Source organism: Falco naumanni, chromosome 3, assembly GCF_017639655.2.
Source record: "Falco naumanni isolate bFalNau1 chromosome 3, bFalNau1.pat, whole genome shotgun sequence".
Classification (NCBI taxonomy): Eukaryota; Metazoa; Chordata; class Aves; order Falconiformes; family Falconidae; genus Falco; species Falco naumanni.
This window is the reverse complement of record NC_054056.1, coordinates 58,887,994-58,912,721: the sequence shown is the minus strand read 5'-3', so window position 1 is coordinate 58,912,721 and position 24,728 is coordinate 58,887,994. Positions and strand designations below refer to the sequence as shown.

The following is a 24,728-nucleotide window of genomic DNA, read 5'->3' as shown; positions in this document are numbered from 1 at the left end:
AAACCTTAAGAAAAATTTGAATTGGAGTTTGAACTTCACAGATTTCATCTCCGTAGTTAGAAAATGCTTCCAGACTCCAGCCTGCGCTGCATATTTATTCATGAGAAGGTAACAACCCTTTTATATTGGGTGTTATATAAACATGTGTCAAAGACCCAACGTTGTATTTTATTGAGCTACAAATAACATGTGCAGTTTGGAGTCAGATTTTTTATTTACTGAGTGCTGCTGGCATGCTGATCCCCAAACTGAATAGGCAAGAGAGGGTCTGCACTGAGAGGAGCTTGTGAGCTTCCAGCAAGGGGGAAAACGGCTGAAAAATACTTGGCTGCCTTTTTCTTCTGCTTCTCAGCCTTCCTGATTGAAACAGACTGTGTGTACAAGGCACTCTCTTTAACAAGTAATTCCTGTAACGTAAGTATTGTTGTTTGGTGGTATGGCAAGGGAGCAGAGAGTCTTAAGGAACCCATAGCCCCTGAAAGTGCTGGGAGGAGGAGTCATTCTGGTTGTCTGCAAGGGTGTTTGACAGCAAGGGCATCCTTCCTGAGGTGCTCGCTGCTATAAAGCTCTCCTGGTCCTTGGTTTCTGGTGGGAACACGGGGCGCATTGACCTTTCACGTTGGGGAGTTCCTGTGCTACACTCCAAGCATCTGTCCCCATAGTCTCAGACAGGAATGACTGCCTTCCTAAGCAGGTTTTGTGAATATAGGTCTTAGCTGGCTTTGTAGCATTTTTTTTTTTTCTCCAAAGAACAAGTAAAAAGTGCTGAGGCTGCACCTGGAATTTGAAAAAGAGGATTTTGAATCTGATGTAGAATTTCCTTGTGGAATTTGGCTTGAAAACCTTAGAATTTGGACCTAATCTGTAGCAAAACTGAACATTACTCAGGCAATGTAGTATTTGTCAGTACATGTGAATCCAGCTCTTAAGGTGGTTACAATTTGCCATTATTTTCCTATTTATTGTGGATTTTTCCCTGTCTGGAGTACATTGGTGGAATTTATGTGGCTACAGTGCTTTCTGTATGAATTCTGCAAAGCAAATTAAACTTCTCTTTTTTAGCATAATGTTGCTGGCATTGACCATAAGTACAAATGAGGAAGCGGATGAGAGTTTTAAAAACATCAGATTAGAGTAATCACAATGTAAACGTGTAATATACCGGAAGAATGAAATGGTTTTCCAGTCTGATGGATTTTTCTTGTTGATTGCATTAACCTTTCATCCAAAGGTACGTGGGATAGCTTGGTGCCTGCCTTGGTAGTAGTCTTTTATGATTTTACATGATCATTACTTGTTAACTTTCTTACTCAGAAGCCAGTACTTTCTGATGTTACCCCTTTAAAGGCTGTCTTTGATCCCTTTTTTTCAAGAGTAGTCAGCACTCTTTTTTGTACTGTCTTTTCAGGTAATAAGTTTTTGTAAAAGACAGTTGGGAAAATGTTGCTGGTTTCCCATTTATCACTTGTGCTGTAGTTGCCAGGAAATTAGCTGGGTACTATGGGCTTGTATAATGCTTGAATTCTTTTCTCGGCTTTCTGTCATATCATGTAGTCTCATACTCAAATACTAAAGAGGGTAATACAATTTCAAGCTTAAGATCACCCTCCTCTTCACTGGAAGGAGAAGGGGAAAAATATCCTGCACACACAGAAGTGAACAGAGAATTTTCAGCACACCAAGTTCATTTTTTCTAATGTTTGCTTTTTATTCCTCGGTGAATGTCTGATTCAGAGTTAAGTGATGGGGAAAAACTTCTATGCATGTTATTAAAGATAAATTATATTTCTGTTGCTGGGAAGGAGGAATTCAGTAGCTTGTTAAAAACTGATGTTTCCTCTGCCACGTAGATTTTGTTGGTTTGTTTAATAGAGCACTTAAGTGAATTCTTATGCATTGGGATTTTCTCCAACATTGAAGATAATTTTGTTCAATTGGGTTTTTAAACGTTTGAAAATTGGAATAAGAAAAGCAGCATTGTTTAGGATCCTGGCTAGGATTTTAAAAACAGGAACAACTCGTAGTGTTCCTTATTAAATTTAATTAATTGCTACTCGTGGGCAATATGGCTGAGTTATTGTTGCAGTGAGACCAATAACTTAAAAGATTTGGAGTTCTGTATGTTCAGACATCAGTTGGAGCTTTGCCTAAGAGTAGTTTGATGATTTAATTTTAAAAAATATTTTTATTTCAAAAGGGTACTGAAGACCGTCTCACTCATGGATTTTTAAATGCTTTTGGTGTTTCCATGGCTAAATCTTTGGTAAGAGTTTAGTCAGGTTTATTGGCAGTTAAAAACAAATCTTTACTATTTGGTACCTGCTTAATGGCGAGATACATGCCATTAATTTGATCTCAGTCTGTTTTGTATTGCACAGATGTTCACATTACAAAATCATTATTGTCTACCCACAATCAGCGCTCCTATCAAGAAAAACCAATATAGGAGTGGGGAACTAAATGGGTGTCTGAAGTCTCATCTTATTCTAGAGATAGTCTTTCCAAATGAGCAATAAAGGGGACTGCCTGAAGAAACACATCTTTGGTGCATCTGAGATGTCTGTTCTACAGCTAAAGGGAATACTCCAGCCTGACCGTGCACTCACTCAGCACCAAGCCTTTATGCATTGAATAATTATTTTTAATGAATAGCGTGGGGAGTTAAATCCTTATGACTTAGTTATTTCTCAAGTGAACTGAAAGTCTGTTTCCATAGTGAATGTGAACTAGTAATTTGTGATAGGAGTTTGAAGTAATGTAATTATTCAAACCTTTTTATGGTCAGATGAAATTTGCCAAACGTTTTAGAAAGGTTTGCATTTGATTATGAGAAAATAAAGTTAAGGAGTTCTTTCTGACCCTTGGCTGAAAACTGAAGTGAATATACACAGTGGCTACCCTAAGTATTAATGTATTTAAGCATGCGTGCTTGGGAAATGTGTGAAGTGTAAGGTTACTGATTTCTTCAAGCTCTGTCCTCACTGTATAAGGCATAGTGCTCTTGGGTTTACTTAGAAAATGGTGAAATGAATGTGGCTCCCCCAGGTAAAATTCTGGTCAGAGTGAAGTTATTAGCAAAATTCCCACTGAATGAGCTGGGAGCAGGATTTTGCTGAAACACAAGAAATCCACTTGAAATCCAGTGCAAGGTTAAAAAAGAAACCAAAACCCTAATTCACATTTGAAAAAGTATGCGTGTCTTTCGTAAACTTCATGTCCTTATTAAAATAAAAATCCATATTTTTTTTCTTCAGTCACATCTCTTTTCAGACTATATTACTAAGTTAAATCAGAGCGAGTTTGTTAATGAAATTAGTTGCTCACTGTGTTCCTAAAAACAGTTGGTAACGCACTAATAAACACCCCTCGCTTCTGTGAACCTTTTTGTGTCCGTTTAGGTTTCCTTTGACAGGATATAATCTGTCTTTGACACAAAGTATTAAAAGTGTTAATCCTAAATAGATGAGCTGGTGATGTTATCCCCATTCAAGTAACCAGATTTTGAAAAACAAAAACCTTTTCTTGTATTTAGTTTCAAAGTGACTTGGCAACACATGTTTTTGTTTTTAATTTGTGCTGTCTGGCTGGTGGTGTATGAAAAGGCTTTTAAAACCCAGGTGGAGATGCTGTCTCCGTTGTTTTCTTGTCCTGGTGAGGGGAGAGCTATGAGCTCTCGTACCGAGTATAAACGGAGGTATCGAGAAATGCGACCCAACCCGCCAGGAAGGCTGCGGCACTGACAGAAATCCTTTCCAGCTTGCTCCTGAGCTCTCCCTGAAACGCTCCCTGGGGCAAACCACCAGCCCCTGGGCCGGTTTGCCCGACAGAGGCAGGGAGGAGCAGCCCGCCCGGCCCACCTCGGTGGTCGCCCCTACCTGAGGGAGACGCGCTTCCAGCCCGGGAAGCCTATGATCCGTTGTGCTCTTAAGGACAGAGTGACGGGTGGTGCTGTGCCCGGCTGGGATTGAATGACTAGTGTGGTCTTAGCCCGTGCTTGGGGAAGGGGAGAGGAGCTGCTGTCCCGGAGGTGGCCCCGCGGGTGCGCGGGCCGAACCTGCGGAGAGCCCCGCGCGAGCGCGTGGAGCAGCGGGGGGAGCGCACCCGTCCGCGCTCGGCGGGCACGGCGTGGGAGGGGGGCCCGCTGCTGAGCGAGGGGTCTGCTGCTGCGAGGGCAGGGCGAGAGCAGCCTGCTGTATTTCCCCCCTGCTTTCTCAGTGAAAGGCTAAAAACCATTTCTCAGCCCTTAAGGAGGGACGAGAGGGACTGAAGGTCCTGGGTTGCTTCTGTCGTATCTCAATAGGAGGTTTGGGTTGGTATATAGGAGTTTTGGGTTGGTTGGTTTTTTTTTTTTTTTTTTTTTTTTTTTTTTTTTTTTTTTTTTTCCCAATAGCTAAACGTCATTTCTCCCTGCTATGCAGAGAGAGCAGGCTCTGTCTCAGCAGACAGGAAAATGAGGCAGCTTGATCAGCTAACGAGGTTAGCAAGTAATCCTCGTTACAGTCGTTTCCACTGCTCACCGCTGCTTGAGGAAGTAGGTCTTACTGGGGATTGCCCTGTAGTTTTTTGATAAAAGGCATTTTCCTCAGTAGTATTATAGCGGTTTTTTGTTACAAATCATTTTGGCTTGGCTCTTTCTCTCCTTCCTTGCCTTACCTTCATTTCTGCTACTGATTTCTTTCAGAATTTATCTAAATGGCTTTCCACAAACCCTGAGAGATCCTACCCCTCAAAGCTGAATTGCATTTCTTAACTCGTACTCCTCCTAGAGAGCTGTCAGGAGGTGGGTTTACATTCGGAGCAAAGATTGCTCGTTTCACCTCAGCAAGTATTTTTAGTTAAGCATTTTTTCCTCTAGGCAATTTCAGATGGTCTCTACTGGATCTTTAATAACATACACACTAGTAAGTTTTATTTTAAGTTGTTATTTGTAGTTTTACTATAATTTGGAGATAGCCGGGGGCTATACCTCCTGTAAGAAAAATATTTTAGTTCTCCTTAACGTGAAGGAACTTGCTCCATTAACTGCATTTGACTTAATGTTGTGAGCTTAAACACTAACCTGAAAGCTGTTAGTCAGACCTCTGGTTTAAAGCAACAAGGGTGTAATCACAAGTCAAATTGAGGTGGTAGCATTAGGTAGTTAGCAACTGGGTTTAATAGACTCTGCTATTGTACATTTGGTTATGACTTTCCTGTTGATAAAATTATTTTTTTGAGATTCTTTGGGTTTTATTCCTCAGATTCACTAAAAACTGCTTAGTTGTGAACTCTGAAAGCCTGATCAATTATTTTTTAAAAAATACACATAGTAAGGTAGTGAGATTTTTAATTTTTTTTCCTATGTGCTAGAAGTTATTTTTGGCCTTGTGTTAGGAGCAAAGGCAGCTAGCATTTCAGCATCCTCCTAACTCCCGTTTCTGCCAGATGATAGAGGTTTAAGAAATACATTTGCTCCTAGCTCAGGTACTGCTCACACTCCATTCTGCTGGTCCGACTGGAGTGGGCAGTGCAATACAAGGCAGAGAGTCGCTGTGGGTGACTGGTTTTGGTCGGTAAGGCAGGCATACCTATTCTTCAGGTGAAGCTCTGTCTGCAATAGCAGAACTCTGGCTAACTTTGTGAGAAGGTGGCTTGAGAAAACAGAAAAGGATTTGCCCTTTCTTTTGACAAGCTGCAGAGGACCCTGTTTCCCCACATTTTCTTATTAAAATAAATTCACATGTAATTTTTAAATCTGTTGTGCCTGGTCAGTGGAAACTGCAGTAGTTTTGTGGTCATTCAGACACCACAGGATCATGAAAACATATACGTCTGCCTTCACCCTACAATCAGGCAGAAACTGTCAAGCATACATTCTTTCTCACTCCTGTACTGTGGGAGTGGAAGATAGAGTACCTGCAAAATAGCTGGTAACCATGGTGGTCTTGGTGATGGCTACTGGGAGCGCTCTAAGATTACTCCTAAAGTTGTTTACAAGCTTCATCTGTGATGGTAGTTGTCAGGAGCAAAGCACTACCCTCTTGCCACATTAAATTAGTTTTTAGAATTCTTTTGTTTAGTCTCCACATACATTATGTTACTGTTACAGTATGTTAGTGTTGTTCCTTGTATATTGTTTCTTCTGGGAAATATCTTTGGGGAAACACCCTCCTGTGAGATTTGGTGATCTTTTTGGATGTCCAACTGGACAGGAACAGACTTTTAAACTCGGAGATTTCAAACCTTTCACATAAATGTTTTATATATACAATGAAATGCATCGGATTTAATTGTAAACAGCTCGTGGATTCTCTCTGCGTGCTTGGATGGGTTTTGTGTATTCATATAAGATTAATGTCTTGGTCGCTATGTAGCTTACAGTTCTACAGTCAGATTCGTGGCGTTCATTTTTCTGTGTTATTAATGAAAGTTTTAGCTATTAGCGGAAATATTTCTTGTAGAAGTTTTCCATGGAAGCTCTGCTAATCTTCATGCTTCCAAAAGTGAGAAGTGAATGTGTGTGAACTATGCACATGAACAAACTGTAGCAAATGTGTATAATCTAGCTACTGCTTTTTATTAAACATTTGCTATTGTATGATTGTTCTCAGCTGCTTATCACTTCATGTGTCTTCAACTTTTGGACTGAAGTTTTCCATGCTGGTTGCCTGAATTCCGGTATGTTATGTTTTAGTCAAAATGGCTCCACTGTTTCAAATAACGGGATTAATAAAAAGCATATTTTGCATTTGTGAAAAAGAAATACTTTGGCATACTTTTCTTGAGAAGCTTATGTTCCTCTCTTATTTAGAAATTTGGCAGAAATGTGGTTTTTTGCTTCTTAACTTCCCAGTGCTACCAATAAATACTAGTAAAACGTTGCTTGTCTCACCTAGTGTACCCACATCAAACTGATGCAATGAAGAACTCCGTTAAAAGCCCCTGAGGAGGTACATGGTTCTCCTCTCAGAGCAGGGTCTGAACAGAACTGTTAACCAGGATTGAGGCCATATGCTGAGGACAAGGAAGAAGAACAGTATTAGACATGCATATTTCATTTCTGAAGGCATTTTTATCCTGGACTGTGAGAAAACCATAAATTCTGTAAAATAAATGCTATGCTGGATAGTAATGGGAAGACAAAGTGAATATGAGGAGGTTTGAGCTTCTGGTTTACTGGATTCCAGGAACAGCAGGACGGGTTGTCTTGAATTCTGCTGCAAAACCTGTCAGTTTGATTAGTGTAATGCATATTCCCAAATAGACTGGGGACAGCATGATTGTTTTTTAGGAGCTTGATTTAAAAATCTTAACTATGTTCTCTGTACTGCGTCTTCAAGAATTTGATCAGAGAAATGGATGCTTCATCACGCTTTTATCAGCGTGAGGCTTATTGACTACAGTATTTGAGGGAATCAGAGCTCATGGAGAAATTTTGCAAGCCATATCAGACTCAAACTAGAAAGGCCACATTGTTTATATTTCTTGATTGTGTGTGTATTATTTTTAGTTGCATTTTAGGAAAATGAAAGCGATTTCTTAATTTTTCGAATGAACTGACTGCATTCTTTTGACTATGCAAGTAGAAATAGAGGGAAAAAAATATCTAAATTTACCTTAGTGAGATTTTCTAGTTATATTGTATAGGGTTTTTTTACACTTAAAAATTAGTAAATATTCTGGAAACTAAATGGAGAATATTAATTCCACATAACCGTGTGTAAGCAATCATTTATTTGCTTAGGTAGTTGTTTTTAGAACTACTTGAGTAAATAAATTCTACTCAAGTAAGTTTATGAATAAAGGTAAGTTTAAATAGTGCTTTTCACCATTTAAAGAAAAAAAAATTCATCATTTGCTTTTAATGGTCCAGCAAACCTGCATGTGCTTCCATTCCCTTCTTGTACCCCTTTTTGGGGAAAACTCAACATGGTTAATGAGTTGGGGTGCAGCAAAATTTGTATACTTTAAGAAGAAAAAACACATGGAAGAGTTCTGCCAGTCAGTGTTTGTTAACAAAGTGAAGCATGATTTCAAAAACACTTTGAGTTTTTGATTTGCTTGAAATAGTTTGTTTACAAATTTAGGCCCAGATCTGACAGTCGGGCATCCTGCATGAATACACCAGAAGTGCACCTCGTATTTCAGGAAAATGCAGGTAAAAGCATTGCAGTGTTGTTTCTGAAATGTGAGGGTTTGGCCGGGTGCCTTGCACTGTGTTACAGGTTGTGCTCCACATCTGGGTGGATGTCTTTGTGGTGGGCTCCAGAAACATCAGGTCTCCACTGGTGGTACCCCCATGGCTCCTTCCTGGTTTGAGCTGGGTGGTGTTTGGTGAGGGACCAGGTCCCACCGCATTTCCCTCCTGGACGTTGGTGCCCAGGAGGTCTCGCCGGTACAGCAAGCTTGGGGACGTTGATGTGCAAGCTGACTCAAGCAAAGTAGTGCCTCAGGGACTGAAATAAGCCACCCCTGTTAGGGACCTTTATACTGGTATGACTATGTTAGCACATTTGCTGGCACCAAGATTGTTAGAGAAAGGGGAAAGGATCGCACCCTAAGGGATGTTACAGTGCGGGTGAAAGCTGCTGGTGTCAGCGTGGCCTCCGCTGCCTGTGTGTATTTCTACACGTCTGTCTTCAAACCCCTCAAATAACTGAATCCAGATCATGTTTAGCTTTAGTTACAGGATGAAAATTGATGTAAGCTATAAAGTCTTTAGGTATCCAGAGTACAGTATGAAACACAGGAGTCTGTTTAAAAGCTCATCCAGGGGATGACAAACTCCCTTGTTTGCTGGCTGTCACGTCCGGTAGTGTTTTCTTAATTTCCAGTAGGACTCTTCAAAGACTTCAGAGGCCTCGGATTTAAGTGAGTGTAATAGGAGTGCAGTCGAGCCTATGATGCCTCACGGCTTCAGAGAAGAATATTTCAGCAGTTTCATTAATAAAATAGCTCTTAAAGCGCTATGGAAAATGAAATAGCAGCAATCCTACGAAAGAGACGCTGAGAACCACCACCACCTTTGTCGTTCACTGAAAAAAAATCAAGTCTTGGCATAAGGAGAATTTTTTTTTAGAAAAACAAACTTGACTGCAATGAGCTGACACAGGCAGTACAGTAATAATGATAAACTTTATAAAGCAAAGTGTCTCTTATTAATGTGCTGCAAAGCACTCTAGAGATTCTCAATTCTCAAATTAAGCTATAAAAGATAATAGAAGAGCTTATAAAGTTTCTGCACAGTGAATGATTTCATGGCAGTGGCTTTGTTTGTTTTAATGATGTGAGCAGAGGGCATTTGCCCGACATCTTCAGCATTCCCAAGGGGAATAGGTACAGCAGTTACATTTTACAGTTTCACTGACATTATAGGGGTGCTGGGTTTTGCAGTTGTATTATGGTGTACTTTATAGATTGTAAGCTTTGAAATTAAAAACTTCAGTGAGGAAACAAACGTGGAAGTTTACTGCTGCTGTAATTCAGCTGGTTGCAGAAATAAATACATTTATTTACATTTGCATGGTACATTTGAATAACAGTTGAGGGCCATGACTTTTTAGTGGCATCCATAATCTTAACGTAGCTCTTCATGGACTGAAATACTGTTGTAAGTGGTGATGTTTTGCTCATGAGCTCATCGAAGAATTCATGAACCAGTCGGGAATAGAGACAGAGTGATGCTCTTCCATCTCAGTTGACCTTTTTGCCTTCCCAAAACCAGGTATAAGCAGGTGTTTTTTGACTGTGCTGTGCCTGTGCTGTCCCCACCCAGTCACCCAGCCTTAACTCCCACATACATGCTTTCCTAAAGGGCAGATGTGTGATAATGAAGTAGGGGATTTTTCATCCAGCTAAATGGAATAACAGAGAAAAGTCTTAATTTTAGAAGTTAGATTTGAGGTACTGCTAACAGATTTCAATTTGAATGCTCTGTGTTTACTTCCTGATATTTTTGTAGGTCTCCTTTGCCCCTCTTCAGTTCACTTTCATGATAAAGTTGACTTACAAATCTCAGCAAAACTATCTGGAGGAGGACTGCATCATACTGTTGTGAGGTGTTTGTTGGGTTTTTTTAAGTGTAAATTAGTTTTCTCTTTAAGCAGAAAAATGTGTTTACAATGATGCCATGAAGTGCTCTAGAAGACTATGTATTGCAGGCATGGTTTGCATACAGAGCTTTATACAAAGACATTTACACACAAGTGTGTACACAAATAGACAATTTTCAGAGACACGTTGTATAGCTTTTACAATGATGGGAGGTCATTGCATGTTGCTGTCATATAAAGAGTCTGCAAGAAAGCTCCTCTGAATTGGGAGAAGGAATGTAATTTCATTCATTAAGAGGTAGAAAATAACTTTCTTTTTCCTGAAGTCACCACTTGTCAGACTGTTTGTGGGCTTTGAACTGAAAGATTTTTCAGACTAGGAAAATATTTGTGGTGTTATTTGCTTTTTTAATTTGGCAGATTCGTCTGCTTTTTGGAGGAAGGATTGGAATAAAATGAGGAAACTAGATCCCTTTCTCCCTTTTAGGGGTGGAGGTTTATTCCAGCTGTGAGCACTGCTAACTTCCCTATAAAATGCTCGTGCGTTGCTCAACTGTTCTCATGTGTTTCAATTAAAATTTGGTGTTGTCAGTTCAGATTTGTTGTAAGTGCAGTTTGGTGGTTTATGTTATGCAGCAGAGTAATGGAAGGCAAAGCATATGTGTGCAAAAAAAGGCATTTAGTTGGAAACTGGAGTTGAACTGCATTCAGTTCTTGCCAATGCTGCTTTTAAGTTTGTGCTATTTTCATAGTTTCCTAAAGTGATACTGTTACTAAAAGAAAATAGCCCCCTGAGCTGGCATTTTTGATGTTTTCTTCTGGCCACAAGGTAAGTGTGGTTTGGTTATTTGTTAAAAATCCACATAGTTCTGTCTGCAGATGCATATTTGACTGTTTTTTTTCCCTGTCTGTTCTGTATGTTTTTATTAAAAAGTCCCAGAGACTTTTTTGAACTCTAAAATAGATGTAGAGCTTCAGGCTTGCCATGAAGTCTCAACAGATAGAAAGCGGGTTGTATCTCAATGTATGATATGATGTAACAGGAGCAAAATCTTTGACATTTTGTTGGTAATTGAGCTTTAAAGTTGTGAAGACACACATGCTTGAAAATGGCCTGTTACAAATCTGTAATGTGGACTGAATTTAACATGTCAGGGTTGGTTGGTTTGGTTTTGGTTCTGTCATCGTACTAGGGAATAGATTTTGTACCTTACTTTGGTGATATTTTTTCTTGCATGTTATTTAAAAAAAACCAAGACACGAGCGTTAAGCTAGAAGAGGTGAGAAAAGTCAGAAAAACGCCTATTTTTTATTTTAAATATATTTTAAATTTAGATTTAGATCAGATATTAGTAAGACATTCTTTGCTGTGAGGGTGGTGAGGCCCTGGGCCAGGTTTCCCAGAGAAGCCATGGATGCCCCATCCCTGGAAGTGTTCAAGGCCAGGCTGGATGGGGCTTTGAGCAATCCGGTGTAGTGGGAGGTGTCCCTGCCCATAGCAGGGGGCTTGGAACTAGGTGATCTTTAAGGTCCCTTCCAACCTAAACCATTCTAAGATTCTGTGAAATCAGGATTAGTTTTACTAGCTTATGTATATACTGGATAGCAACTTACTCCTTCCAAAAAATTGGACTCCAAAGAGGACAAGTAATTTTTCCATTTGCTGTTGGAAGACAGACCTGTATGCAGTTCCTCTGGACACTGTCTCTCACTGACAATAGCCCTTACTCTTTTTCTGCTGCTCTGGAAGGTAGGAGGACACGGCAGTGGTCCCCGGGCATGGGGTATATATCCCTTTGAGCTGAGGGGGGATAATACAGTCAAGCCTGTCCACCATTGCCCAGTGGGAGACTCCAGTTTACCTGTGGGTTCTGGGGGTGACCGTCCTCCCTCAAAAAGATTTTCTGACTCCTTCCTGTTCCCTTAGGTCAGTGTGTGAAGAAGTACAGCATACCCTTAAAGAAAGTGTGTGCCATTCGCAGCATCAGCATGCAGCCTCACAGATTTTGCATTTAAAAAGAATGTGAAGCACAGATATTTAGTTTGATGGTAATTAACTCTGAGCAGTGTACCAAAGTATTTGGCACATTTAGAAGTGTTTTAAAATCAAGGTTTCAGTTTGTTTCTGAGAAATTTTGTAGTTAACCCAGTTTCTGCTCTTGATGCATGAGTGACTGGGTACCATATGATGAACTGTGTTACATAAGATGCTCAAATTGTTGATCCAAAATTCTAGCTATTTAACTCTTCTGGGATCTTAGTGTTTCTTGTTTTATTTTTGTCCTGTTTTCTCTTTTCAGTATTTGAAGTGTTGATATGAAGCCCTTTTCTGCCAGTGCTGTTAGCAGAAAGAACTTATGTACACCCATCTGCCTGTTCCTTGGGCATGAGAATGGGTTGCTCTGTCAGGAGCTTTTAACTATGTGGTATAGATTAAGACAGGTGGGGTTTTTCCTGCTTTCCCCTCTTTCCTCTAAATGGGTTTGTGTCTTGCAGCAGGATATAGTCAAGTAAAAATCATCAGCATCGTTGATTCCAGCTGCTTCCTCAACAGAAAAAGTGCATTTTATTTGGATGAGCTTTGCTGTCTGTCGAATGTTTCGAGAGGAAGACAGTTTCTCCCCTTCTGTGCATCTTTCCCACCCAGATGTTTGGTTCTTTATTGTATTTTATTAATAATAAGTCCAATGCTTTCTTAGCTGTAGGGCTGTAATGCAGAAAGCAGATGCTCCTGTTAGAAAATATTACGTGATACTAGAAGCTTAATTATCAAAGGCACAAAGTCAGACTCTCATTACATTTTCTACTTTTTTAAAAAGAAAAAAATATTCCATAAGTGTTCTGTGTTTTTATGGTAAGACTGATGAAAGGTTAACAGCTGGAAAATACAAAGCTGCAACTCCATGGCTGAACAAGAAAAATAATGATTGTTCATCTGCAGAGATCATTATTTTCTTCTAATATGAGATGCAGTGTTTCCAGTTGTAGTTGTGAAGCTTTAATTAAAATTCATAATTATTTATACATTATATCTGTGTAGGGTCTTCCTATAGGAATCTGTCTCTGTATTGGGAGAGGGTTGCAGGGGGGAAAACTGGCAGGTAGGCTTGAAAGACCATACGTAATCTTACGGGTATTTGAAAGTCAACGTTATGATTTTGTGGTTAAAAGGATGTTGTGAAACACAGAACAAGGCCAGAGAGGTCAGATTTCCCTAAATACACAGATTGTATAAGAAGAGAACAGTTGAATGGGATGTTTCCTTGAGAGAAACAAAACAGGCCAATATTTCTAGATAAAAATACCAATTTTTGAGTTGCTTGGTTGAAAACCTCAGAGTACTTTTGTTCCCCCTGTTACATGAGTGGTGTTCCTCAGGAGTCAGTGCTGGCACTGGTGCTGTTTAACATCTTTGTCAGTAACATGGGCGGTAGGATGGAGTGCACCCTCAGCAAGTCCACCAACCACACCAAGCTGTGCATGGGGTTGACGCGCTGGAGGGAAGGGATGCTGTCCAGAGGGACCTTGACAGGCTTGTTCAAGGCCAGGCTGGATGGGGCTTTGAGCAAAGTCGGTCTAGTGGAAGGTGTCCTTGCCCATGGCAGGGGGGCTGGAACTAGATGGTCTTTAAGGTCCCTTCCAACCCAAACCATTCTAAGATTCTGTGATTAAAGAAGGTGCTGTCAGTGTTGCATCGCTAGCACACTTCTTCAGTTATGTGCAGTTACGTGCCTCCAGTTACAGCCAGACACTGTGTATGAGCATAGCAAGAACAGTTTTAAAATATAACAAGGGTATATTAAAATTCATGTTATTAAAAAATGTTGGTAGAAAATAGATTAATAAAACACATCATGGTGCTCTTGGTGAGTTGTTTGGTTTTGCCAGTCCGGATTAGAAATGCTTCCCGAATTACAGCCAGAGCGAGGGAGTTGGAATTCTGTCCTTGTAACCGTACTGAACTAGTACTTCTCAGCTACGGGAATTTCACAGATGTAACTGATAACAGCACTGCTTCCCATGCCTTTATGCAGTTTGTTTATGTAAAAAGCTGTCCTTCAAGGACAGGAAAAAATAGCCTCTTTGCTTCTGTATGTTGAGTAGTGAGGGATTTGAGAGAATGAGCTGTGTAGTTCTCTGGAAAATGAGATTTAGCTGATCACGTCGGGCTACTGCTTCCCAGCTGTGCTCTCCCCTTGAATTTTGAGAGTTATTTTGTCAATTGTTTTCCAACAGATTTTTTTGAAGGAGGCCAGGCTTAAGGGAGAGTATGTGTTGTTGGTGTTGTATGATATGTACTGAATCACTGTCCTCTGACTTGGTTAAAAGGGTTTCTTTGGCATGATTTTACAATGCTAATAGAGTTGTTCGGGATTTTCAGAATGATACACTTACTTGAGAACAAAATCTAATCAATCAAAATTCTGCTTTAGCTTTTTCTCCCTATTTTACCAGCAACACCTCTGTTCCCTAAGAATTTTACAGCTCTTTAATCCACAAGTAGAAGTTATATCCACTTCACTGACAGGATGGGAAGCCTAGAGAGATCAGGTAACGTGCCCAAAGGTACCAAGTCCAACCTCCAAAGTCCAATCAAAATACAAGAAAGTCAAACCTGTTATTTTGTTCCTTTTTTCATGTCCAGGTTAAAAGTTGGAGTAAAGTTGTATTGTTAGTTGTAACTAAGAGTTGCTGTCGCAATTATTTATGCCTCATTGACTGTGGGGCTTAGAAGTACACACATTTAAATGCTGAAGAAGCGCTTTCTTTGGTATTGCCTAGATTGTTTAGTAATAAAGCAGAGTTAATTTTCCTTAGCCTGGCATGGGCAAAATCACCATGAACTCAGGTGAAACTGTTGCTTGGATGTGACTTTGGATACAGACTCCATATTAATCTAGTTGCTATCTAGTGTCTGGCAGGAGATAAAATTCAAGTAGATGCCCTGGAATGTGTAGCTCCAGGAGACCATGTTAAGGCAATGGTTTGGCTGTCTGGATTGCTGCATTGAGTTCGGAGCTCAGTCATAGTATAATGATGGAATTACAATTTAAACTTGCTGGTTTTCTTATGTACTGAGAAAACGGAGACCTGGTCTTAATGGCAGCAAACAAGAGTTTAAAACTTAGTGCTTTGTGTAGATTGTTGTAGTTCAGCGTGAAAATCAAAACTGGTAGAATATGTATCAGCAAACCTCAGGCTTTTTCAGTCATCTAAAATCTGGTGCAGTTCTGTGGGAGAAGTTTTAGGTATTGTTATAACAAGGGTCCTTTCTGGATACACTCATATCTTTTTAAGTTTTCTGTGGTACTAGAAGTAAAATTGCTTTGTACAGTAGATGATCTATATAGGCAGTCTGAAATAGTTGCACACCTTCTTTAGGTTAGAAGAGGCATACGCGTGTGACTGACTTCTTGCAGTGACTGCAGCTGTATTGCAGAATGCCAGCGTCTCCTTTGCTGCCCCCAGTAATGCTGGGAACACCCTGCAGCTGATGTGCCCAGTGCTGTGTATGGTTTCTTTAAACTGGGTTTTGTTTGTCTGGATAATGTTCTATTTGCATTTCTTCATGCAGCATGCAGATGATGTTGGCTCCTGAGACACTAAATAAACCAGATGAATTCTTGTGGCATGGCTTGATTTGCAGGAAATGAGAACTAGCTTTGTGCAGTAATGTGTATAAAATAGTAGTGGGCCTTTCTCCTATGTTCCCCACCCTCCTGAACAGCTGCTGCTCACAGCAGATGGACTTTCATAGGACTGACTGATACAGTCTTCCAGAAAGTTAGGAAATTCTTATCAGTGCCTCTTAAATTAGTATGGTGGCAGTTTATGCTAATTCAATTGCATAGTTCATGTTTTATTCTTTAGCAGAAGAGGATTTTCTTTGGTCGTGGCCCAAGTGCACAGGATGCCATATCCTTCTTGAGAGTGGCTGAGCACCCTTTCTTCCCAGTGGTGTATGCAGCAAACCCAAGTGCTGTACAGATAGTAGTTTTATTCTCCAAGACAGTAGTTTTATTCTCCAATAGCTTCCATGACCCTTGAGTGTTTCTTCAGCACTGGTTCATTTTTCATTACAGTTAGCACAGGTTCACTGTTCTCTTCTGCATTTTGCATTCGCCAAAATGAGCATTGTGTTCTGCTTTTTCATTCATCCTAAGTGTTTTGACAGAACTTGTAATAATGTTGGATAATTCTTCCTATTAATCTCTGAATTTTCAGATTCCCATACGTATTTACTTCCGTAGTCCCCAATACTGTTCAGTGGGAGGACTCCACCATTCCATGTCCATACACTTCTTGAGATTTTCACACGGGAGATACTGTCTTCTGCATTTTCTTTCCAGAACAGTCAGAGTGCATGTTTCTACCTTCACAAACAAAGTGCAGCTTGGCTAGAACCACACAGCCTGCTTTTTATGAGCAAAATAGGTAGGTGTGTCTGTATCTTCATTGTGTATATTAGTATTTTTGGCTTCTCTAACCAGTTCAGTGGGAGGGGCTGGTTTCAGCTGTGCACCCTTCCCCTGGTGGGTGCGATGCCCTCACCCAAAAGGTGCTGTCAGTGGAGAGAGGAAGGGTAACGCTGGACTTCCTAGATGATGGGAATGGCTGACATAACTGTCATCTGCTGTGGGAGAAGAGCACTGCCCATTTGCTTCTTTTGTGCGAGATCTGTCAGTGGAGATGGCAAATGACCATGTGCTCCTGTTACACCTGAAAACCTAGATAAAGAACTTGGGAACTTGTTACGGCTGCTGAAAAGCTACGAAATGTGTGATGCACACTTGGAAAATGGAGAGCTTGTAAAAAACGTACATTGTTTGCATCTGTGTGGTGGGTTCTCAAATTGAGGTGAAAGGAAGCCAGAAGAAACATTTTGTTGAAGCAGCAGTGAGTTGCTGTGGGAGAGGAGGAGGAGAGAAAAGTGTCTCTCATCTTAAGCTTAGGCTTCACATTGATAATGGTTTTGGCAGCAGATTGGCAGTGTGGCCATGTTGTGCTCTCCTAAGGTGTTTCCTCCTTGCTTATGCACCCTACGTGGCACAGCAGAAGTAAACCAGTAACTTGCCTGGTTAAACCAGTAACTATCCTACTGCTGCTTATCAGGGTGGTCAGGTTCTGCAGCTATGACTCACAACCACAATTTTTCCAGTGGTGTGCAGGGATGCTAAATGCCCTTTGGAGTGTAGGTGGATGTTGAATACTCAAAGTCTTGAGATACACAGAATCCCCTGGGATTCTGGGGAAACACCAAGTCGTGGGAGCACCAGTGAAAAACTTGTGATCTTATGTCCAGTCTGCTTAATGCAATTTTTGCTTTTACCAGCCTTTTGCAAATTCAAATACTGACCCAGTGTTGCTTTGGAAAAAGATTAATTGAGACTGGATTCCGCTTTTACTACCTTTTTGTTATTTTGGCAAATAAAATTCAGAGCTCAGGTTTTTCTCTGAGTGGTCAGGTTCATAGAACAGCATGATTAATGATTTCTCTTGACAACTTCTGGTAATTATAGTTTTATTAAGGTCCAGAAATAAACAATGCAATCTTTTCATTTGCCCTGCATAACACAGCTTGTACAATTTCTCCCAGTAATTATCTCATCCCAATCCAATAGCTTGTCATGGAGATGTTAGTAAATTTTTCCACTGGGGTTTTACTGCATTCTGTCAGCACAGCTATGATAAAATGTCTGGCTCTTTAGTTTCTTCATAGAGACAGAAAAGAGAGGACCCAAATTAATTATTTCACTTCACAAGATAAATGGAAGGAAATGTGGCATGCTCCTTTGTGTTATCAGTTATTTGTAAGATTTCTTCAAGTGAAATACTCCTTGCTATCTGATTACCAGAGGCTATTCACTTGGCATGAAGCTGCTAAACAGACCGACTTTTGTATCATTGCTTCAGTTTGTTGCTTTGCTCCGAAAAGAAATAAACAGGAGGAGGAGGAGGAGGAGAAATGTCTGTACCAAAACATTAATTATTTTTCTTTTAAACTGGGCCTTATCTGTAGTGGTTTTTGCAGTGTGTACTGGCATTGGCATTGAAGATATATTTTGCTTTATAGAATATTTTTTTAACAGGCTAGAAAAAAATGATGCTTGCTTTTGGCCATATGCCCTCTTCATGAGCCCTGTTTCCTGCTTCAACTAATGCGGAAAAGACCACACCTCACTTTGGTTGTCCTCCATTTGCCCCAATTCAGGGAGTGCTGTAACAGAAAAGAAGTAAAAAGAAGCTTGGGCACTATTCCTAAACAAGCTGAAGAGTATCTGAAAGTGTCTGTAGGAATATAAATATGTATAATGTAACATACAAACTCATTTTATATGTCACTGAAATGCACCAAGGAAGTGAAATAGAGGAGCTGTTTAAAAAATCACAACTGACCTATACAAATACTGAAGATAGAAAGTGAAAAAAAAGAAGGTATATGTGTGTGTGAGGAAGATGCAAATAGATAAACATTTTAAACATCTGGGTTTCTGTTTGATTTGCGTAGGGTCTGCTGTGAAAGTCACCTTGAGTTTTTTAAGTGGTCTTTGAGTTACGGAGCATACTGTTCCCCAGGAACCCAGGATTCATTTAACACTGGTGCAATGGTATCTTGTATAGAGAGAAGAAAATAACATAAATGAGGATCACGCAGTAAAACACAGGCCTTACCATCTAAAAAAGAGTAGATATAACTAGTAGATATTAGTATATCTAGTTTAGAAGTCTATGAGAAGGAAAGCCAAAGCCTGGAAAACTTGGTGAATCCAAAAGGAGATGGAGGGGTGAGCTGTATGTGTGTACATATGCTTCATTTTAAATTGCTTTAGCAAACTTCAGAATAAAAACAAAATGTTGGAAGTGCTTTTTCAGCCAAAAACTTCTTAAATATATATCCCAAGTCTGTGCTGCCTTAATGTATAGGAAGTCTAGGCCTTACTTCAGTGAATTATTTAAGCACATGGATAGTTCAATACTTGTCCTGGCTTCAGTCAGGACAACTTAGTTTTTTCCTTGAACTTGGAGACACGCTTAAAATCTCCCATTGAGCTGCAATCACGCTGCCGGCTTGGCCAGCATTTCTTCTGCTTTTAGCCACCAAGGGTTGCCGGGGGCTGCCGGAGCTCCCACAGGAGGTCTGCCCCCGTTTGGCACCTGCCTTCTGCAGGGACCACCGTGAGAGCAGCGTGGGTTAGCCCAGGCACTCTCCCCTCTTCACTTCTCTCACCTGAAAGCCAGAAACTCAAGCAGTGAGTCCTCCCGTGATTAAGTTAAATTAAACCACAGCTTGCAAAACTGTTCAGTAACCTTCTAAAAAATGTAGATGTGTGGGCTTACTCTGCAGATACTCCTGTTGCGAAATCTGTTGAACACCTTAGTGAAATGCTGTCCTTTAGGATGCCTTGTGCCAAGGGCTATCACAGGAAATGCTTCCCATGGCTGTAGCTCTTCTGACAACACATCCTGTGAGTTCTTAATGCCTCTGTGGGAGCAACAGCACATGGCCAGAGAAACAGACTGTATCTAGTGAAAGGAAATGGGGAATAAAAAACCCAAACAAAAACTCCGGGTTGCAGCTTTTACATGTCAGCCAGTGCTTTTGAGTTTTTCAAGACATTGCAGAGATACCAGTCTTGGAAAAAGCAGTGTTTCACTTCTTTCAGTGCAAGTTCCACCAGGCTTGGTCCTGACTGATGGCTGCACAATACCTGGCAAAGTGTAAATGTTATTGCAGGATTTAATGACACTCAGTGGCTATTTTTCTCTCTCAGATACTTTTTTACAGTGGCTTTTTAATATGCGTCTTCAAATGTTTAGAAAAGAGGAAGAGCAGGTTGACTAGCTAAATATACCATGAGAATATGGAACTCCAATAAGGTGTTAAATTGTCAAAATATTTTCTGTTTCCAGTTTGTGTGAGGTTCAGATGGTGGTGTCTTTCCCAGGACCAAATCTGAGGCAAGTGGAGAGGATGAAAACAAACTGATTTTATTTTTCTCTAGGTATTCAATCATGGAAGTGCATGGCAGCTGAAAATCTTTGTAGCACAGCTACGTATTTATAAAACACAATGTTTTGCTTTAGTTTGCTTCTAAGATTCATATAACACTGCAGTGTATGAATGAAAGCAGAAGTGGAATTCCTGTTGCAATTGGAAAGGAGGTAACAGATGGAGCAAAGAGAGAAGCTCTAGTCTTTCTAGTCTACATTTTCTCTTTGCCATCTGATCAGTATAATGGAACACGTTCCCACCAGGGTCTCTGCAGGTTGTGAAAAATTCAATAGTTGCATCAAAGATCACACTTTATTGTAGTTTTATCAGTGTTGTTTGCTTTCCACACTCATTTTCAGGTATGTATTTTCACTTTTCAATCCTTTAAGCAGGTTGGTTTTACATTTCTGCACCACACTGGTATAAAAGAATAAATGCATAGCTTCACCGGAGTTGGCTGAGGCACACCTAAATGTGTCAGTAGAGGTCCTGACCCATTCTGTGCTTGCAAAACATGCCAGTCTGTTAGGAAACAAACACAAACTTCCTCTTTAAGTATCAGTTCAGCTTTAATGGAAGATTTCCGAATAACCTAAAGTACAATAGAAAGGTCATAGCTCTGTGTGCTGTTAAAAATGGAATTTGCCATTTTCCTGATGTGCTGTAGTGTCGTCTGGGCTGCTTTGTCATCTTCACCTGGATGCATTCAAAATCTGAGAGACCTGGAACTATTGTGCAAATGGGACTAATGGAAGGTCTGCTTGTTGAAAATACCCATTAAACAGCCTGCTTAGCTGTACTTGTGAAGCATTTTATAAGTACTGAACTTGGTTATGAGCTGCGAGGAGACCCAGCAAGCACTGAGCACTGCACTGTCCTGCCCCAGCAGCCTGCTGCTTTTCCTTAGCGTGTCCTGCTAGCCACCTCTGAGTTCATTATCTGTCAAGGGAGGAAAGTACTTTTGCAGTGACAGATACTGCTCACTTAGGGCAATCGAGAGATACCAGTATCTTCTTTCCCTTGCGTCCTTAAGAGAGGACTTAAACCTGATGCAGGGCACTACCATTTAAATTTTAAGCTTTGAATAAACTCTGTGTTTCAATGTCTGTTATGTTGTTCAAATTACATCTTTCTGTCTGAAGAAGCAGTGGTTGCTGAAAGTGCCTGTGTCAGAGTTTCTTCAGCACTGTTGGGTTCTTAACTAGTTTAGCAGAAATGTGGAAAATAGTCCTTTTAATGAAAAGTTAATTTTCAAGAAAGTGAAAGTATTTTATTCTTTTAAGGATCAGAATTGTATTATACCTAATACAAAGATGTAACAGTAAGAGAATTTCCCTGGATGCGAAGGTAATAGCGCACATCTCTTGAGCATCTGTAGGATGGGGAGAGAAACTTAAATGTTGAAAATAGAAGGGATCAAAATTGTAGATTTATAAATCAAAATCAAAAGTTATAAGGCTGAAAATGTGAATGCGAATATGGACCTGCTCTTATAAATATAGAAGAAACTCAGGCCTCTAGAGAAAAAGCTTGGGAAATGAGTGCAGCATCCATCTGTAGTCATTATAGAATAGATAGCACAATGTTAAGAGCCAAGAGAAATACATGCTGTGGTGTATGTGTATTATACTTGATCAGTTGTATTTATTTTGGAATAAAATAACCTCATATGAAATGGATATTAGTTGTATAGAGCACTTTGAAGGGCTGAAAAAACATCTTGGGGACCTGACATTCAGGAATAATACCATTTTAAACACTATTCTAAAAAATGTTTATGCAGCTTTTTCTCATAGAAGGAGCTACATGTAAGGGTGTTCTTTTTGTTAGTGCCTTTGTTTTTTTCCTTAATTTTTACTTTCTCCTCTATTAAGTTGAGATGTTTGGGTAAGAAATGGTGGGAACATTGTAAATCTGTTCTGTAACCTTATTTGATTTGAGTGAAAATTACTAGATTTGAATACAAGTAAGTAATGAGTCAGTCCTCTGCTGTACTTTGAGACAAAAATGTGTGTTCTTCAGTAATACTAGTGTCATAAAATTGGCAAAAAAAGCAGTAACATCATTAAGATAGAAAATTTATCTTTGTTAGCAGCTAGCTTTTATTCAGTGTGTTCTGAGGAAAACCAACATTCATTAGGTGTCAGGCTCACTTGGTTTCAGTGACACACCTGAGCAGAGACCCATTTTGTCGCCCAGGAAAGGGCCCTAATGAAGCCCCGAAGGGCTGGCTGGCTGTGCACTCGCGCTGCCTGCAGAGCAGAAAGTTCCCCAAGGAGCATGAGAATCTTCTCTGAAGTTTTGGACCATCAGGGATATTCAGCCTTACGCTTCAGGGTATAAGGTAGTCTCTCGATCTTGCAGGTCAAGATGAAGTGTGAGGTGAGGCTGGGGGACAGCTGGTGGGATATTCACACCTGCCTGCTGAGCCTGGACTTGCACTGTTCACGAGACAGCAGGTGCTGGGACTGACAGTGACACTGGCACCCTCTGATGTGGACTGCTGTAGAAGGTTGACCTTAGTTCCATCCAATACTGCAGGCCCTGGCTAGACCCAGCTGAAATCCATTAGTAGATCGTAAGATAATCACGGATGTAGTTTCAAGCTGCCTGTGTCACTGATAGAGATAGTGAGCCAAGCGTTGTTACGTGAAGGGACAGGATGGCTGGGGAGTGAGTGGGTTCTCCTCCAAGTCCTCTTTTCTTCCTTGTTTTCTAAAATAATCTTCTCCCTAAACATGTGCCTGTCTGCTGTTCATCTTCACCCCATAAAAGTAAATGTATCCTGGTTTTTAAAAGCTGGGTGTGCAACAGCTCTAGTTTTCACTGAGCTGCAGATACCCATGCTATGCAGAAGTAGTAGTATCAAGAAAAATGTTACCTCCTTCCTCTTGTGTAGCCTGTGGGTGTTTTTAACCTTACGGAATGTTTGAAGACATCCGAATTGCGTCATCTGTGTTACAATTGAGATTTTAAAGAGATAATCGACAGCAAGACATACAAAGCTTTTTAACCGCAGAAGACTGTTAGAATGGCATACATAGTGTTGGCAGACAAGCGCGCTCTTTTACTGCTCCAGAAAAGAAGGGAAGCAGCTATATGAAATGCTGATAATCTCACTGTGGTTTTGAATAGACTAGACTTGAGAGCCTTGAGTATTTTTCCTTTTCCCTTTTAACTGCAATTTTGTTATTGTATTGCTGCCCCCATCTCTGCTAAATATGGCTTTTGAAATGTAAATCATATCATGTTCTCAGAGATGCATATGACACCCTCAGCACTGTTCCTCTTTGCACTTCAAAGAGCTGTGTGGTCACACTTTGCATCTCAGCAAAATCGCAGTATTTGCCTTCTGAAGATCTCCTTTAATGTGTACAATCAATCCCTGATAATGTGTGTTGGGTTTTTGTTCCCTGGAGTCTGTTAATTTTAGTGTTGCTACAGGTCATCAGGATACATAATCTCTTCTTTTTTAATTTCTCAGTGAGCGTGCCTGAGGAGAGAGGAACACAAGAGAGGAGAGACAATTGAACATCACCATTGGCCAAGACTTGAAAAAATGGTGCTGGATGAACAGAGGATTAGAACTTAATTGTAAAAGGGAAATAAAGTCTTGGCAGGCGATTTGCTTCATTTCCACATTCATCATGGCCCAAATCCTCTGGCTGGCTGGTTAATGGGACTGTCCAACGCTTCCTGCTTAGGTTGAGTGCAGATCCCCTCTGCTTACAGATTGAAAGACCTGGGATCAGGTGGGAACAGGATGGTGCCCAATACGGGAATGGAAAGAGAAATGGACTCTGACGAGCTAAGATGGAAGTGACTTGACAGCTCCAAGCTCAGCAGTTGTCTCCAGTAAGGACAGGTTAAGACGGGAATCTCAAGCTTCGCTGGGAGAGCAGTATGCAGGAAGCTGGTTTTCAGGCCACGAATGCTTTCACAGGTAAGGAATTATGTTCTAGTGTGGCTCATCATTTTGGGGCAGTTTACTGGAGTTCAGAAAATAAATTGAACAGGTCCTCACTGTCGTTAGTGCCTTATGGTACTTTCACTTTAAATAGTATTTTAAAACAGTTCCCTTGAGGAACAGTTCAACGCTTGTATTAACAGTGAGTAACACAGTTTGCTTGTGTTTCAGGCCCTCAGAAACGGATGGCCACAAGCATTAGGAAAGGTGTATCTCAGCTTTCCTCCTTAAAGTACTCATTAATAGATTAACAGCTTAACAATGAGTAGCCTCCTGGGTCAGTATAAAATGTAGTCTGTGAAGTTGCTCTTGTGTTAAGCATGGCAGCTTGGTGCGGGTGCAGGATGGACGCAGTTCATATCAGGAGGCTTCTCAGAAGCGTGTCAGTGTTGAGCGTTACCAGCCAGAGCACATCTCTGGGCAGAACTCGCCAGGTACCTTCTCCCTCCTGCCCTGCACCATTGGCATGCTGCGATGCCTGAACTAGTAAAACTGGAGGGTTTAAAGGGTAACCGTTTCACCTGAGTGCAGTGTATTTCCCTGCACATACCTTGAAAATAATGTAATGAGAAAGAGGACGCCAAGGTGGTGTGTCTCTCTAAGGAAAGCTCCCTCTAGCGTAAAGTCCACTGGAGTTCATTCATTGCTTTCTGGTTTCTGATTTGAGAGGTGGGAGAAGGAAATGGGGATCAGAAGATCCTGCTGCTTTCTTTCCATGTCTGGCAGCCAGCTGAGA

At 40.6% G+C, this 24,728-nt stretch overlaps 1 protein-coding gene across 1 annotated transcript in view; it reads left to right on the top strand.

Annotated features, from left to right (window-relative positions):
* Positions 1 to 24,728, top strand: part of LDLRAD4 (low density lipoprotein receptor class A domain containing 4) — a 242,234-nt gene that overhangs the window by 37,775 nt on the left and 179,731 nt on the right. Inside the window, exon 2 of the mRNA XM_040585653.1 lies at positions 23,510 to 23,968. Coding sequence (XP_040441587.1) covers positions 23,929 to 23,968 — 40 coding nt within the window. The 5' untranslated portion in view covers positions 23,510 to 23,928. The remainder of the gene's footprint in view (positions 1 to 23,509; positions 23,969 to 24,728) is intronic.